Source organism: Palaemon carinicauda, chromosome 37 (genome assembly GCF_036898095.1).
Source record: "Palaemon carinicauda isolate YSFRI2023 chromosome 37, ASM3689809v2, whole genome shotgun sequence".
Lineage (NCBI taxonomy): Eukaryota > Metazoa > Arthropoda > Malacostraca > Decapoda > Palaemonidae > Palaemon > Palaemon carinicauda.
The window spans coordinates 21139506-21157981 of record NC_090761.1 but is presented as its reverse complement, the minus strand read 5'-3'; the positions used below and the strand labels follow the sequence as shown (position 1 = coordinate 21157981).

The 18476-nt window shown below is 43.9% G+C and overlaps 1 protein-coding gene across 1 annotated transcript in view; it reads left to right on the top strand.

The window, feature by feature from the left end:
* Positions 1–18476, top strand: part of LOC137629484 (geranylgeranyl transferase type-1 subunit beta-like) — a 58633-nt gene that overhangs the window by 6314 nt on the left and 33843 nt on the right. Inside the window, exons 2-3 of the mRNA XM_068360818.1 lie at positions 3198–3328; positions 11218–11431. Of these exons, the coding sequence (XP_068216919.1) occupies positions 3198–3328; positions 11218–11431 (345 nt within the window). The remainder of the gene's footprint in view (positions 1–3197; positions 3329–11217; positions 11432–18476) is intronic.

Sequence of the window (18476 nt, the reverse complement as noted above, 5' to 3'; positions counted from 1 at the left end):
AGGAACTTCTGTCTCAGAGCAGAGAGCCTAAGGATTTATTTACAATCCCTAAATCCTCGGACAGACTTCCCCTTCCTTTACCTGAGAGGCAGAGGGAAGCGAACCCGTCCACAGAAAATGCCCTATCCCCGGGTTATCCTGTCGATGTTATGGAACCACTCCAGCCTCCTATGGGTGGGACCTCGGAAGTGTAAGGACAAAGCGATCCCAAGTTTGACGCTTTGTCAGCTGCCGGTAGTCCTAGGCTAACGGAGGATGAACAGGAGTCGGAATATGCCTTCTGGCAGGTGTAATTTAACTTTTTCAGCTCTCGGCACCGCTCTCCTTTATGCAGCGATGAGCCAACGGCCATTCTTAGCTGGCGAAGGGAGTTCATGACCTCTAGCTTATCCGCTCTCCTTCGGGGAACCCCCATACCACTGGAGGATTGAGTGGTTTTCCCGAGTAGTTCTGTTTTGTCAGCTAAATTAATTGATTGTTATTCTTTTCTTTACAGTTCTTGCACTGCCACTCGACTTCTCCCAATGATGTCGGCCGGCGAAGGAAGTGCGCAGTCCTTATTATGTTTCTGGTCTTCTTGTGGGCACTTTTCCCATCCGCAAATTAGGTGCGCCTCCTGAGGGAGTTTTTCTTTCACAATTTGTTTTTATATTTTTCAGCTAGCGATGCAATACTTCTTCGTTCAGCTAAGATAGCCAACGTAGAAGAGCAGAGTCGTTCATTTCCTGTGGAATCTGCTGTCCCTACGCCATGACATTCCTGTTCTCCTGCACCTGTGGCAGCTCCTCATCGGCATGCTGACTTCGAGAAACTAGCTTCAGCTACGTTTTCACAGGTAGTGCTCGATGCAGACCTTCAACTTGAACAATGCTTGTTGACGGTCTGCCTCCAGCGGTTTGACAACTCCCTTCTGATGGAGAGTTATCCTCCCCAGGTGTTGGACTGCTCTCCTGAAGGAGAACTTATTCTTCATCATCTGTCTAGCAATTGGGAAGAATAGCTGACAGCTACATCTCATCAGCACTTGCAGTTTTGTTGCCAAAGACTTCCCTCTCCCCTATTCTGTGTTGACTCTTCCGTCGGGGGCGGAGCAAAATCCGAGGCAGGTCTCTTCTGTGGGCGGACATCTCTCATCCTAGAAACAACAAGATCTTCTAGACATCTTCCGAAGACTGCTCAGCAGAGTTCGCAAAGTGCAAGGTCCTCCTCAACGTTTCATACGTTCGTCTTCGGCAAGGAAAAGTCTCTTTGGCTCTCCTCCTTAACTCGTCAGACGATCCCCTTCGGGCATCGCCACTTGTCACTTCGGGCGCAGCTCTCTCCCAGAGATCATCATCATGACGAATCTCATCAGCCTTCACTCTCCGACCTCTTGTTTCCTGACAGCTGTTCATGGTTTGCCAGCTGCCATAGAATCTCCAAATTCTCTGACTGCTCCTCGTGTTCCCACAGTTTGTGATTCGCCGACTGTTCGTAACCCCCCAGCTTCTCGTCACTCACCTGGGACTCATCAACCACAGGCTGTTCCTCCTCCTCTGGCTTTTCGTCGTTAGCCAGCCTTGCGGCATTCGCTTGTCCACCCTCACTCTCCAACCTCTCATCACCTGACAGCTGTTTGTGGTTCACCAACTGCCTTAGAATCTCCAGATTCTCTGACTGCTCGTCGAGCTCCCGCAATTTGTGGTTCACCGACTGTTTTCAGTCCTCCAGCTTCTCGTCACTCACCTGTAACTGGTCAACCACCAGCTCTCCAACATTCTCTGGCTTCTCGCCGATAACCAACAGCTCGCTGTTCATCAGCCTCCCGTTGATCGTCAGCTGCCTGTCTTTTTCTGGCAGCTTGTCGTTCACCAACGCCTCGCTGATTCCTACTACTAAGTGTTCGGTAGTTAACCATCATTCTCCCGCTGTTCGCCATTAGCCAGCTGCACGACGATCACCAGCAGCTCGTCATTTGACAGCTGATCGTTGCTTTCCAGTGACTCGCTGCTCGCCAGTTCTTAGGTGTTAGCCGACCAGCTTCCGTTCGCGAGACCATAGGCGATCTCTTTTAGATCGGAGACAGTCGTCCAGACACTCCCCTTCTCGAGATTCTCGTCGGGGCATCGGCACTTGTCAATTCTCCGTTCACTAGTGCCTCATAGAGGTTCTTCCTCTTGTTCTCCTGCCCGCAAGTGCCAACCATCAGATTCAGATCGTTGTTCACCCATAGAGCAAAAGCCTGTTTCCCACAGATCTACCTGCGATCACTATTCTCCAAGAACATGTCTCCAGAAAGAAGACTCCTGATGATCTCCCCTTTGGGAAGAATCTACCTAAGGAGCCCAAACAGGCAGCCGCCCTGTTCCGTTCCCCCATAAAGTGGAACCTTCATAGCCGCAGCCCTCTATTTTTTCTTCTGTCCGGCTAGCGATCCTCTCAAGGGACCCTCGGCCAGCGCCGCAGTGGGCAAAGAACCTTGGTTTAGTGGCCTGGTTAGAGCAGTCCACCAGGCGATCATTGTTAACATCAAAAAGCAGGCAAGTCATGAGCCTGACAGGGATTTGTCACGGCAGGAATCACCAGAGGCTTAAATGAAAAGGCTAAGCTGTATATACTTAGTTTTCAAGATAAATGATTGTAATACAGTAATGCCTTTTATGGGGACATTATTTTTAATTATTACACTAATATAGTTCAATTATTGAAAAATAGTTATAATTTGCCTGATAGATTTTCAATCTGTTTTAGACAGTTAGAATTGTGAGCTGGAGTTTTGACAATCATATTACAGTACAGAGGGTCCTCAACTTAAAAACATTCAGCTTACAAACATTTCCAGCTGAAAATAACAAAGTTGAAGTATATAAATACTGTAATAAAACAATGTTATATCATTAAATACAGTAAGCAAAAGGACCTTTGTAATAACCTGATATCTATTTCATTTAAAACCCTACTATATGCTGACTTTTGTAGCGGGAAATCATAGACATGGGATTCAGGTTAGGCCTGCCTTAGGACAAAATTAAAAAAAAAAATGACTTACAAACAATTCGACTTATAACAGCTTCTTGGAAGCAATTAAGTTTGTAAGCTGAGGACGTTACATATATTTATTTTGTACTGTGGTGATATCATTATTTTTAGTGGGAATGTGTTGGTATGTTATGCATGTTTTTGTGATTGTCAAACTTACCCTTTGTATTTTATTGCAGCATGACGGTGCTTTTTTTCACCCTATCAGGACTAGACCTTTTGAATGCCCTTGAAGAAATAGGAGATTCAGAAAAGAAATCCATTATTGATTGGATATATTCACTACAAATAGTTCCAGTAAAAGAGTCAGGTAAGGTAGCTAATGTTCTATTTACTACAGGGTTCTGTCTTAGGGTATGGGGCACTATGGACCATAATCAAATGCACTTCCTCTTATACAGTATTCAACTTTATTTACTAACTACACATATTTACAATCACAAAAAATCACTTTCATACACTCATTGTTTTACCTTCAAATTCATCTTAAGACAAATCTTGTTACTAATTCTGTACAACAGATACTCCACTATCAAAGTTTCACTAATATAAAAATGAAAATACCATAAACAAACAGAACTTAATATCTCCCTAAATCAGTGAAGCTTATTAATTTCACCAATCTTCAATCCAATTAACTCAAATCTAAATTTATTACAGTACAGTACTTTCCTACGAAAAAAAATTAACAATTTTTCACTCTAAAAATCCATATACAATACAGCTGCGTTTGACTTGAATGTGAATAATTCACTACTTTAGTTATCAGATATTGACTCCGCCACCTGTGTAGCCGTCTTTACATATAATTCCATAACACCCAACAGGATTGGCAACTGTTTAAAAGAGCAATAAAGGTCTGTTCTTATTTCACCATTTCTTATATTTCTTGACGGACACAAGCAACTTAACCCCAGGGTCATCACCTGGTCCGCCCCAATTGGCTCTTGTGTCTCAGAATCTCAAAAACAAAGGGGAAATGTCCCGTAGGCCACCATCATCACTTTAGCTCAACATCCCTGCAAAATGTCAGCATTGTGGGAACAGATAAATGGGATACAAAATAATCAAAGAATTTAATAAAAAATTTATGATCTTACGCTCTACTACTATAGTGACCTAACAGTATCAGAAAATTTAGTTGTTTATTCAATTGTGTGAAATAAAAAAGTTATTTGTTGATAAAAACATTATTTAAACAGAACAAAAACATGATATTTTAATTATAAAATAAATTTTTGAATATACTTACCCGGTGAATATATATAGCTGCAACTCTGTTGCTCAACAGACAAAAAAACAGTAAAACTCGCCAGCGATCGCTATACAGGTTGCGGGTGTGCCCACCAGCGCCAACTGTCGGCCAGATACCATACTCGATGTAAACAAAGACTCAATTTCTTCTCATCCCACTGCGTCTCTATTGGGGAGGAAGGGAGGGTCATTTAATTTATATATTCACCGGGTAAGTATATTCAAAAATTTATTTTATAATTAAAATATCATTTTTAAATATTTAACTTAGCCGGTGAATATATATAGCTGATTCACACCCAGGGTGGTGGGTAGAGACCAGTTAAATATGTTTACATCGTATAAGCTAAGAGTTTTTATTTCATTTTGGAAGTTATCAATATAACAAAAACAAAATAAATAGGTACCTGGTAAGGAAGTCGACTTAGACGATTACTCTGCCTTGTAAGTACGTCTTCCTTACGGAGCCTCGCGATCCTCTTAGGATGCTGACAGACCCCTAGGAGCTGAAGTATCAAGGGCTGCAACCCATACAACAGGACCTCATCAAACCCCTAATCTGGGCGCTCTCAAGAAATGACTTTGACCACCCGCCAAATCAACCAGGATGCGAAAGGCTTCTTAGCCTTCCGGACAACCCATAAAAAACAACATTAAAAACATTTCAAGAGACAGATTAAAAGGATATGGAATTAGGGAATTGTAGTGGTTGAGCCCTCACCCACTACTGCACTCGCTGCTACGAATGGTCCCAGTGTGTAGCAGTTCTCGTAAAGAGACTGGACATCTTTCAAGTAAAATAACGCGAACACTGACTTGCTTCTCCAATAGGTTGCGTCCATTATACTTTGCAGAGATCTATTTTGCTTAAAGGCCACGGAAGTTGCCACAGCTCTAACTTCGTACGTCTTAACCTTAAGCAAAGCTCGGTCTTCCTCACTCAGATGTGAATGAGCTTCTCGTATTAACAATCTGATAAAGTATGACAAAGCATTCTTTGACATAGGCAAGGATGGTTTCTTAACTGAACACCATAAAGCTTCAGATTGGCCTCGTAAAGGTTTAGTACGCTTTAAATAGAACTTAAGAGCTCTAACAGGGCATAAGACTCTTTCTAGTTCATTGCCTACGATCTCCGATAAGCTGGGAATATCGAAAGATTTAGGCCAAGGCCGAGAAGGCAGCTCATTTTTGGCTAGAAAACCAAGTTGCAGCGAACAAGTAGCTTTTTCCGACGAAAATCCGATGTTCTTGCTGAAGGCATGAATCTCACTGACTCTTTTAGCCGAGGCTAAGCATACCAGGAAAAGAGTCTTAAGAGTGAGATCTTTCAGGGAGGCTGACTGTAAAGGCTCAAACCTGTCTGACATGAGGAATCTTAGTACCACGTCTAAATTCCACCCAGGAGTAGCCAAACGACGCTCCTTAGTGGTCTCAAAAGACTTAAGGAGGTCTTGCAGATCTTTATTGTTGGAAAGATCTAAGCCTCTATGCCGGAAGACCGATGCCAACATGCTTCTGTAGCCCTTGATAGTGGGGGCTGAAAGGGATCGTCCTTTTCTCAGGTATAAGAGAAAATCAGCTATTTGGGCTACAGAGGTACTGGTCGAGGATACAGAAACTGACTTGCACCAGTCTCGGAAGACTTCCCACTTCGATTGGTAGACTCTAATGGTAGACGCTCTCCTTGCTCTAGCAATCGCACTGGCTGCCTCCTTCGAAAAGCCTCTAGCTCTCGAGAGTCTTTCGATAGTCTGAAGGCAGTCAGACGAAGAGCGTGGAGGCTTTGGTGAACCTTCTTTACGTGCGGCTGACGTAGAAGGTCTACTCTTAGAGGCAGACTTCTGGGAACGTCTACTAACCATCGAAGTACCTCGGTGAACCATTCTCTCGCGGGCCAGAGGGGAGCAACTAACGTCAACCTTGTCCCTTCGTGAGAGGCAAACTTCTGCAGTACCTTGTTGACAATCTTGAACGGTGGGAATGCGTAGAGATCCAGATGTGACCAATCTAGGAGGAAGGCATCTATATGTATTGCTACTGGGTCCGGGACTGGAGAGCAATAGATTGGAAGCCTCTTGGTCAGCGAGGTTGCAAAGAGATCTATGGTTGGTTGACCCCAAGTGGCCCAAAGTCTCTTGCACACATCCTTGTGGAGGGTCCATTCTGTTGGAATTACTTGCCCTTTCCGACTGAGACAATCTGCTTTGACGTTCAAGTCGCCCTGGATGAACCTCGTTACTAGGGAGATGTCTCGATCTTTTGACCAGATGAGCAGGTCCCTTGCGATCTCGTACAACGTCAGTGAGTGGGTACCTCCTTGTTTGGAGATGTACGCCAAGGCCGTGGTGTTGTCCGAGTTTACTTCCACCACTTTGCCTCGAAGGAGATACTCGAAGCTTTTCAAGGCCAGATGAACTGCCAACAGCTCCTTGCAGTTGATATGCATGCTCCTCTGACTCGAGTTCCACAGACCTGAGCATTCCCGACCGTCCAGCGTCGCGCCCCAGCCCAAGTCCGATGCGTCCGAGAAGAGAACGTGGTTGGGTAACTGAATAGCCAGGGGAAGACCCTCTCTTAGGTTGATATTGTCCTTCCACCAAGTCAGACAAGACTTCATCTTTCCGGAAATCGGGATCGAGACCGCCTCTAGCGTCTTGTCCTTTTTCCAGTGGAAAGCCAGATGGAATTGCAGAGGACGGAGGTGTAGTCTTCCTAGTGATACAAATTGCTCCAGGGATGACAGCGTCCCTACCAGACTCATCCACAGCCTGACTGAGCAGCGTTCTTTCTTCAGCATCTTCTGGATGGAAAACAGGGCTTGATCTATTCTGGGGGCCGACGGAAAAGCCCGAAAAGCTTGACTGTGAATCTCCATCCCTAAATACAGAATAGTTTGGGATGGGACCAGCTGCGACTTTTTCAAATTGACTAGGAGTCCCAATTCCTTGGTCAGATCTAGAGTCCACTTGAGATCCTTCAGACAGCGACGACTGGAAGAGGCTCTGAGAAGCCAGTCGTCCAAATAAAGGGAGGCTCGGATGTCCGATAAGTGGAGGAATTTGGCTACATTCCTCATCAGCCTCGTAAAAACGAGAGGAGCTGTGCTTAGGCCAAAGCACAGGGCCCGAAACTGGTAAACCACATCTTCGAAGACGAATCTCAGAAAAGGTTGGGAGTCTGAGTGAATGGGGATGTGGAAGTAGGCGTCCCTTAGGTCTAGCGAGACCATCCAGTCTTCCTTTCTGACCGCTGCTAAGACTGACTTTGTGGTCTCCATGGAAAACTTCGTCTTTGTGACAAAGACATTCAGAGCACTGACGTCTAGCACCGGTCTCCACCCTCCTGTCTTCTTTGATACTAGGAAGAGACGGTTGTAAAACCCCGGTGATTGAAGGTCCGAGACTTTGACCACCGCTCCCTTCTCTAGCAAAAGAGACACTTCCAGTTTCAGGGCTTGTCTCTTTTCTTCCTCTCTGTACCTGGGAGAGAGATCGATGGGGGACGTCGCTAGAGGGGGTTTGCGTACAAATGGGATCTTGTACCCCTCTTTGAGCAACTTCACAGATTGTTGATCTGCGCCTCTCTTCTCCCAGGCTTGCCAGAAGTTCTTGAGTCTGGCTCCTACTGCTGTCTGAAGTTGCGGGCAGTCAGACTCTGCCCTTAGAGGACTTGGATCCTTTCCTCTTCCCTCGCTTCCCTTCGGCACGAGCACCTCCTCTGCTGGAGGCTCTGCCACGAAAGGGCGGAATAAAGCGAGACGCTGGAGTGTCTAACCTCTGTCTAGCAGACAATGTAGGCGAAGGGGGAGCTTTGCGAGCCGAGGACGTAACTAGATCGTGGGTGTCCTTCTGAACTAAAGATAAGGCAATTTCCTTTACCAAGACTTCAGGAAACAGGCACTTGGAAAGGGGAGCAAAGAGAAGCTCGGATCTTTGGCATGGCGTCACTCCAGCAGACAGGAAAGAACATAGAGACTCTCGCTTCTTCAGGACTCCGGACGTGAATGAGGCGGCTAGCTCGTTGGACCCATCACGGACGGCCTTGTCCATGCAGGACATAATGAGCAAAGAAACGTCTTTATCTGCAGAAGAGATCTTCCTGCTCAGGGCTCCTAGGCACCAGTCTAGGAAGTTAAAGACTTCGAAAGCCCTAAAAATCCCTTTAAGAAGGTGGTCCAGGTCTGATGGTGACCAACAAATCTTCGAGCGTCTCATGGCAAGGCGGCGGGGAGAGTCTACAAGACTTGAGAAGTCGCCCTGGGCAGAGGCAGGAACTCCCAAGCCGAGAACTTCTCCCGTGGCATACCAGACGCTCGATCTAGACGAGAGTTTAGATGGGGGAAAGGCAAATGCTGTCTTTCCTAAACTCTTCTTAGTCTCTAGCCAATCTCCCAACAGCCGCAAAGCTCTCTTGGATGAACGAGAGAGAACGAGTCTAGTAAAGGCAGGTGTGGTAGCAGGCACGCCTAACACAAACTCTGACGGCGGCGAACGAGGAGCCACAGAAACAAAGTGGTCAGGGAACAACTCCTTAAATACAGCCATGACTTTTCTAAAGTCCAATGATGGTTGAGTTGCCTTAGGTTCGTCAAGCTCTGAAGGTTGATCCTCTTGCGGTTCAGCAACGTCCTCATCTGATAGTTCCTCATCCGAAAACTGATGAGGAAACGGTAACGTTTGGCTCGCTGAGTCCGGTCGCACTGGTGCATGCGTGACGGATCCGGACGCAACGTCATGGACCTGCTGCACAGTCTGTGAACTGTCAACAACCATGGGTGCGCGAGGACGCACAGCGTCCACCCGAGACTGTTTAGACCGTCTGGGTTGTGCAGTCAACACCATACCGGGTTGCGGAGGTTGACGCACCGCGTCAAAACAAGTCACCTCTGATGGTTGTTGAACGTCCTGAACGTCAACAACCACCTCCGTGCGTCGCCTAACGTCAACGTGCGGCTGGCAAACCACACTGGGTCGCATCGGTGGGGGTACAACCTCAACTGGTAGACGCGAGAAAGTTACCTCAGCGTCAACAGGACGCACAACAGACCGCTTGGATGGTTGTTGGCCAGAAGGTTCAGCAGCAACCTTCTCCGCATTGAAGTCCTCCATCAAGGACGCAAGCTTGGACTGCATGTCCTGTAGCAATACCCATTTAGGGTCTACGGCAGCAGGTGCGGCAACAGACGGGGTGAGCGACTGAGGCGATACCGCTTTGCCTCTCTTAGGCGGCGAGCAGTCATCAGATGACGGCAACGAGTCCGAACTGACCCAGTGGCTACAACCGGGACGTTGGACTTGTCCTGAAGGGACCGACTTACGCTTCAAAGGTCGTGAGACCTTGGTCCAAAGTTTCTTACGAGAAACACCTCGGACGACGAGGTAAAAACGGGCTCTCTCGTCTTACGTTGGTAGGGGCGATCTTGGGGAGATACGCCTGATACCATAGAGGGAACGTCTGTTCGCTGATCAAGGCCTCTCGAACCCATGCGTCGTACGACATTGCTTCTCCCCTGGGCTTGGGAGCTTGCAAGAGGTCCCGGACTAGGAGGACGACAGGCACGAACAGACGAACCCTCAAGCGCAACACTGTTCATAATACTTTGAGAAACACTAGGCACTTTATCACTTCCCGCGGCACTTTGGCACTTTAGTTCCTTAACATCCGCCATGAGTTGATTGCGGTCACTTGCGAGGGACTCAACTCTCTCCCCCAAGGCATGGATAGCACGCATCATGTCAGCCATCGATGGTTCCTGAGTGCTAGGAGGGGGGTTAGGAACAACCACTACAGGGGAAGGATTAGGTTGAGGGGCATGAGGAGAGGAAAAATCTACCGACCTAGAAGAACTTCTCCTTACCCTATCTCTCTCTAGTCTGCGTGTATACTTCTCAAATTCGATAAAATCGAATTCCGAAAGGCCCACGCATTCCTCACACCGATCTTCCAATTGACAGGTTTTACCCCGACAATTGGAACAAACAGTGTGAGGGTCGAGAGAAGCCTTTGGAAGACGCCTATGACAGTCCCTAGCATTGCATTTTCTAAACTTGGGAACTTGTGAAAGGTCAGCCATTTTGAATTGGTCAAGGGAAAATTCCAAAAAAACGATCTAAGTCATCAACAATGAATCCGTTACAAAAAAGAGTTCAAGGATTTATTTGAAGAAAAACCCTGTACTGCGAAAGCTCATAACCAAAATAAAGTACTTCACCAAATATGATGGGAAAAACTCCAGGTTTCAACAGCGAGTAAAGTACGTCTTGTCGACACGTCGACAGAGAAGAAATTGAGTCTTTGTTTACATCGAGTATGATATCTGGCCGACAGTTGGCGCTGGTGGGCACACCCGCAACCTGTATAGCGATCGCTGGCGAGTTTTACTGTTTTTTTGTCTGTCGAGCAACAGAGTTGCAGCTATATATATTCACCGGCTAAGTTAAATATTTAAAAATTAATTTTAGTCAATCTTTTGTTCATTGATAAAGTAATATAATTATGTAAGATATGTAATCTAAATCTTTTTTTTTGTCGAGTACCTTATAGATATTGTCAAGGGTTATATGAAAAAAATTCTTATAGAAGATATAAAAAAAATTTCAATATGAAATTGCATTATTTATACTCTACCTAATTTGAATATACTGTAGAGTATCTTATTTAATGTTTAATCTACCTATAGGTTGCCAAGATTTCATTTGAATTTATTGAAATACAGTAGTACGAAACTGCTAAGATGACTGCTTATATGTGGCATACTGTACATCTTTGAGGGAAAGTTTTTATTTTATATGTGAATTACAGAGTAGGCTGAAATTTTTGTTAATTGTAATTTGTGGTTTTTTTCAATGTCTTGAAGTAGCAAGCTAATGTACTATCCTGTACTATAGTCATAAATTTTTGTTATCGCTATGGAACTTATTTGTCTGTCTTTCCCTTTTCTAGATCTGCGAAATGCTGGCTTCCGAGGCGGTTCATCACTTGCCAGTTGTTGGTCCTCGGAGGAATATTTACATCAAATTGGTTCATTTGATTGCGGTCATATAACCATGACATATACTGCACTTGCATCACTCCTTATATTAGGAGACGATCTTAGTCGTATTGATAGAAAAGCCGTTTTAGCACATGTTGCTGCCTTACAATGTCAAGATGGAAGGTAAGTGTACAAAACATTTAATTTCTGTTGTTTTAATGAGTTACCTGGAATTCCTGTTCCATTTGTTCTAGGAAGGAAAATATTGACTACAATAAAAAGAAGAAAAAATTTGCTATGGCATATACAAGACCATTCTTTCCCTACTGGAAATATGCACTGGGAAAACAAAGAAGCCCGTAAACTGTGTCCTCACCATCTCGCTATCACTTTGAATCTTCATTCTCTCTTCATAGCCCTTCAGGCTATGTTTTCCCCTGTAGACATAGAACAAGTCATTAGTTTGAGGCTTCAAGTTGTACAAGTGTATAGTTCTGATGATTTAAAGGGGGAGCTTAGATCAGACTTTATGGGAGTACTGTATTGTAAAACTTTGGTAATTTCTTCAATTATGTGTAATAGAAAAACTTGTGGAATATATATTCAGTCATGGTGTGATAACACCTGTTGTAAAAAGTAATTATTCCGTATTCATAGATGGTCTTGTAATTTACGTTATGCTACAGATATGAGATAAATTCATTAAAATTTACAATGATTTTTTTTTCTCTGTAAAGCTTGTCATCTTAGAAATATTCAGTTCTTCATATAAGCTTATATCTCCTTTAGTGGTTCAGAGTATGCCAGTCTCCTATGCAGAGCGTGTGCCTATTTTTGCTAGTCTTATTTCTTTAGAATGGGTCTTCCCAGTTCCTTATACAGATCATGTACAGTACTGTACCCATTTTAGTCAAGTCTGTTAATGTTAACCACTTTAAAGAAAAGAAGTTTCTCTCTCCTCTTCAGAGGATTGGTGTCACTGACTTTAGATTTCAGGATGCCAGAAAACTTCAAATCAATCAATCAATTAATCAATCCTCAGAGGAAGAGTTTGGAACTCCTTTTTCAAAGAAACTTGAAAAGAACAAAGTAGTTGATCGAGTTCTCAAATCTCCCAACAGTTTCCTTCGAATGTTAAGCTAGTGTGAAGTTCTTAATAGAGAATTTTATATTTGGCCATTAGTGCCAATGGGAAAATTATTTACTTTTAAAGAGTATTAGTAAAGTATTGAGGTTTCTATTTTTCTGTGAAGCAGACAGGATGTTTAGGGCTCCTCATATCCATGATTTTCCTAGTTTTTTTTACATCAAACATGGGCATAATGACCATGTCTAGTGCTCAGCCACCCTTTAGCGTTACACCTGCTTTTGTAGGAGCATTTAGTGTTAAGGGTATGATACCTACTAGTTGCATTGCATGTTTTGCCCATTTTCATGTTACACTTCACCCAGATTTAGAGTTAGTTGGTTTCACTACCCTCAAAAGTACCTCTGTTTTCTCCTCAAAGAAGTAGTGTACCAGCTTTAACACTTTGTGTTCAGACTCTACACTACTTTCCAGGTGTTCACACTGATGGCAGCTTGGGTCTCACTCATACAAGATACGATCGGTTCATCCTGACCTTCTCAGAAAGGTAGTTGTTACTGGATCAAGATATCCTTCTCACCTTTTGTTGCAATTTGGGGATCGTGATAAATTGGGAGAAGTCAAATCTCACACCCAAGTAGAGGTTGATGCATCTGGGCATGCGGATAGGCACGACTCCAGCGAGCGCCTTACCATCAGATTATCAAATTAGCAAGTTCGGAGAGTTAGCATGACTGTTCTTTCTGAACAGTACTTCCAGTTCGACTTTGGCAAATCTTCTCAGCTTCCTTGTTGGAGGAGCTTATTTCTCAGAAACATAACAGGAATCTTCACCAGAGATCCCTTCATTTATGTTGAAAGATCACTAGTCAGCCTCTATAGATTCCCCGTTCTATCCTATTCCATTAGGACAGGAGGTTCAGGCTAATCTTTTCTCAGATGTATAGAAGGAGAGGTTGGACTTTCCCCTGCGCAATCTGGTTGCGTCAGGTGTGTGTTCAGCAGAAGAAATGCATCGGTGTCAATATTTACAAGCTACGAGCATTCCAAGAATGTTTGAGGAAGTACTCGGTAGTGTTGGTGAGCAACAATACTGCCATGGCAGCTTACGTCAACAAGCAAAGAGGCACAGTTTCCCTACCTCTTTGCAAGTCGACAAGCAGAGGGACATTAGGCTATAGAGTTGTAGGCCAAGAAACATCTGGGAAGCCTATACTTTTCCTCTGTTCAGTTTGATATGCCACCTGATCAACCAAGTGTACTCATCACGCCAGGTATCAGATGAACCTGATTACTCCCATATGGCCACAAGCCAAGAGATATCTAAATCTTTTAGTATCTTCAGAACACATCTCAGACTTACTCATCAATTTTTGGCAAGAAGCCCCTCTCAACCACAACAGTGAAAGGCGACTGCTCAGCCTTGAGCCTTGACTTCTGAATGAAGAGTATAAAACTCTCATCATGGGAGTTGTCTATGCCTCTGAAGATCTTCGAGCAGGGTTGCCCACTTTGGGGCCTTGGGCTTCCTGGACTGGAACATGACCCATGTTCTCAAGTCTCTTGTATATGCTTTGTATTACATGATAAGGTCATCAAGCAGCTCTCTCAAAACAGTGCTTTAGCAAAAAGTAGCTTTGGCAAGTAGAGTTTGCGAGTAGCACAGATATTCTTATTTATTCTAGAGGCTCGATGAAGAGCTCTTAGTTTTGTGCCGGATTTCATGACTAAACTCAGAAGCCATTATCACATGATCCTAGTTCGAAACTTTCCCCATCCCCTTGATACATGAAGTGTAGGGTGTCAATCAAGAGGAGGTGCTTTTGTCCTGTGAGGGCTCTACGGTGCTATCTAAAAAACACTTGGCATACTGTATTAGGTGTTAATATCCGTGACTATTACTTAGCTCTGGCAGAACCAAGAAAGTGTGTCAAAAACAGTCTGTCTCTGGTTTTAAGACAATTAACAGCATATGCTTTGACCTTTGAGGGGGTCAAGTAACGAGCTCGAACTATGAGCTCATGAATTCAGGATATTGATTCTGTGACTCCGAAGAATCTACAGACAGACCAGACAGGTGATGATGTTTGGAAGTTGAACTTCCACTTCAACCACCCTTCTCAGCCCGAGCCAAAAGGTCAAAAGTTAAGAGTCTTTGACAGGAGAGAAGGCGGGGTTACTTGCCCGCACTCACCACCTGTCATAATGATTTTAACAGCAAGGCATTCCCTATTGTATACTTCTCAGGTTTGTATAGGTAGGAAAAATACAGCTTTTTCTTTTTTAAAAACTTTAATGGCTCTATATTTATTCACTGTAAATCAGTGGTTAATGGTTCTAGATATGTATTTCTTGTACTCTTTAAGCAGTGAATATAGTTAATTACAATATTGACTTTTTGGTCTAATGTTCCCTCGTGTTAAATTTTTCACATACCTTCTGCATAGGATATATTATGTTAGTGAAATTTACTTTATAGGTTAATAAAGATTAAGATGAAATGGAATTTGAATATTGTATAAAGAAATAAAATTTAGCTTTGAAACCACTAATGAGTGGTTCAGGTGGGTTTTTTTTAGTTTTATGTTTTAACCAGATGAGTCACCTATTGTTTTAACTTGATGGCAGGTAGCTGGAAGTTTTATGTATTCTTTACTTACAGCAATACTTTCAGGAAAATTTTATATTTTGATAATTCAATTTGATTGAGCATATGAAGGGGATATTTCCATTTAAGTGTATAATTTTAAATATTAAACTTAGCCGGTGAATATATAATAGCTGACGTCTCCGACGGCTCGACAGATTCCAAAAACTCGCGAGCGATCGCCATGAAGGTTGCGGGTGTGACCACCAGCGCCGACTATCGGCCAGATACCGCATATACTTGTAAACAGCTCCAGTTCTTCTCTGTCGGTTCCATCGACAAGTTGATTCCACTCGCTTTATGACCTCTAGTTTTCTACCGAATTGGTGAAGTACTTGGTTTTGGTTTTATTGCTTTCGCCGTGTTGGATTATTCAATACTATCTTCAAAAGAAATGCTTTTGAAAGGAGAGGAAAAGTGTTTTGCCCTTGCTTTTTTATCTCTGGTTTTTCCATAGAGTAAAGATGGCCGACCCTTCCCTCAGTGTACGGAAGTGTGTTTAAGGCTTTTAGTATTTATTTTATCACGTTATAAATTATTGTTGATATTTATAGATTTTCCTCTATATATTTTATATCTCACCCGCCTTTATTAGGCCTCTTCGTTTAGCTTTCCATTTATACTAAACATCAAGATAAATTTTATGTTTTGTTTATATGCGGCCGTTACCTATTCCTTGTAGGCGGTCCTAACTTGGAAAACGAAGTTAAACAACGTTGAGCCCATTCAACTTTTATTTTTGTTAAGTTTAAATCAATTGCTCTGTAAGAGTTATGAAATGAATATTTTTTTAGAAAATATTTTAAGAAATATATTCTTTGAATAGTCTTCGTGCTGTTTTTTTCAAAGATGAACTAACGTTTGGTTTATTTCTGCTACGCAGTTTGCGCTCTATCGTTACGATAGAGAAAGAGAGAATCACGGTTTCACTTTGCAGAAAGAGTAAATCGATTTTGACGTTTTGTTCATTCTTCTTTCAAACTGAAGTGTTTTAGATACTAATTTAAAGGAACTTGTTAATTTTCAATTTCTTAGTCCTTTCAGTTTTTTCCTTTGGTCAAATAACCTGTTTATTGACGAAGGGTGAGTGGGCAATTCTCTTGTGTGTGACAAGAGAGAGAGAGAGAGAGAGAGAGAAAGAGAGAACAATCCGATCTTTATTCTCGTCCCAAGTCTCTGTACAAGGAGTTTGGGAGCGAGTAACGTTGTTCTCGATTCAGTTTTTTACTCTCGTCCCAAGTCTCTGTACGGGGAGAGAGGATAAAACGTTTTTAGTTTTTATTCTCGTCCCAAGGCACTGTACGGTGAGAGATTGAAAACGTAGTCTTTAGTGAACTAGTGTTTAGTCTTCTCCCCAGTTACTGATCCTTTTTAACTTTATATATTTCCGTTTTATTCTATATATTTGTTTACTGATTTTTGCATGTGTGTTTCATTTTGTACTAATGTGCTTACATTATACGACTCATTTCGCAATTATAACCTTTTGATGTAAGGGAGAATTGCGTGCTTCAGGTAGAAATCAGTTTTTATTCATGCCTAATGTGAAATTATTGAAAAATACGATATCAGTGAAGTAAGTGCAAAAAACAGAAAATCGTAGTGATAAAGTGATAAGTGCGCAAAGTGTATTTAGTGTTGCGACCGAGGGTTCGTCTGTTCGTGCTTGTCGCTCCCCTAGTCCGAGACCTCTTTCAGGCTCCCCTGCACCAGGGAGAAGTAATGTCGTAGGACTTGAGGGGACGAGAGGCTTTAACCAACGTACAGACGTTCCCTCTTTGGTATCGGACGTTTCTCGTCAAGATCGCCCTTACCATAAGACGGGTGAGACTGTGTTCTCCTCGTCATCCGAAGACTTTTCGCAAAAGAAACCTTGGCGCAAGGTTTCTAGACCCTTGAAGCGAAAGTCAGTCCCTTCAGGACAGGTCCAGCGTCCTGGCTGTGGCCATTGGGACAGCTCTGACCCTTTGCAGTCGTCGGAAGACTGTTTCGCCGATTAAACGTAAGCGTAACACGGGCTCCGAGAGTCTCAGTAAAGGCAATGTTTTGCCGACACAGACGTTACCATCATCTCGGCCCGTCCCGACTCCCGTTGATCCTAAATGGGTTGTCCAGCAGGATATGCAGACTAAGCTTGCCTCCCTTATGGAGGAGTATACCGTTGAGCAGGTTCACGATGATCCTCGCCGTTACACTGATCGAGACTCTGGCCGTCAGCCGCCCAAACGAGCTTTTACTCGTCCTTTTGACGTTATGAAACGTGATGTCGGTAGTTTGTCACGTCAGTCACGTGACTTGGATCCTCACTCGCTGCAGTCCCGTGTTGACTTTCAGCCGCTGCTGCAGCCTCGTGTTGACGTTCAGCCGCTGCCGCAGTCTCGTGTTGACGTTCAGGACGTTCGCCAACCAGCTCAGTTACCTTGTTTTGACGTTGAGCGTCAAGCACCGCAGTCAAGGGTTGTTTTGACTGCTCAGTCTAGGCAGTCTCGACTTGACGTCGAGCGTCCATCAACTCCTGTTGTTGTTGCTGGTCAGTCCTTTCAGCAGCGACATGACGTCGCTTCCTTGACTGCTACTGCTGCTCCTTTGCGTGTGGAATTTGCCTGTCAAGCATTGCCACCGCGGCAGGTCTCTCCTTTTCATGAGTCTCGGCAATTGTCGGACGAGGTTCCTTCAGATGAGGAAGTTGCTGATCCCCCTCCTACTGATATTCCTTTGGGGACTTTGTCAGACGGAGAGGAGCCTAAAGCTGCTCAGCCCTCTATGGACTTTAAAAAAATCATGCTGATTTTTAAGGATCTTTGTCCGGACCATTTTGTAACTGCTGCTCCTCGTTCGCCTTCGTCAGAGTTTACACTAGGCCTAGCTACTTCGAAGCCGTTGTTTTCTAAGCTAGTGCTCTCTCGCTCTTCTAAGAGAGCTTTACGTTTGCTAGGCGACTGGTTGATCACCAGGAGGAGTTTGGGGAGACAGCCTTTGCTTTCCCTCCTTTTAAACTGGCTTATAGAGCGAGCGTCTGGTATGACACGGGAGAAGTTCTCGGCTTGGGAGTTCCTGCCTCTACCCAGGGAGACTTCTCAAGCCTCATAGACTCTCCCCGTCGCCTGGCCATGAGACGCTCCAAGATTTTATGGTCGGCTTCAGAGCTAGATCATCTCCTGTTAGGAGTTTTTCGAGCGTTTGAAGTTTTGCTGTACAATTATGTCATGCATGAACAAGGCTATCAGGGATGGCTCCAATGATCTGACAGCCACGTTCTCTGCAGGAACAAGGCTATCAGGGATGGCTCCAATGATCTGGCAGCCACGTTCACTGCAGGAGTACTTAAGATGTAAGTGCGCTCAATGTGTTCATTGTCAAGACAAACTTCACGATGAAGACTACCAAATCTGTCTTGGCAGCAGTAAGGGAAGGCGACTGGATGGCCTCTCTCGACCTTCAGGATGCATACTTCCACATCCCGATTCATCCAAACTTTCAACAACATCTGAGGT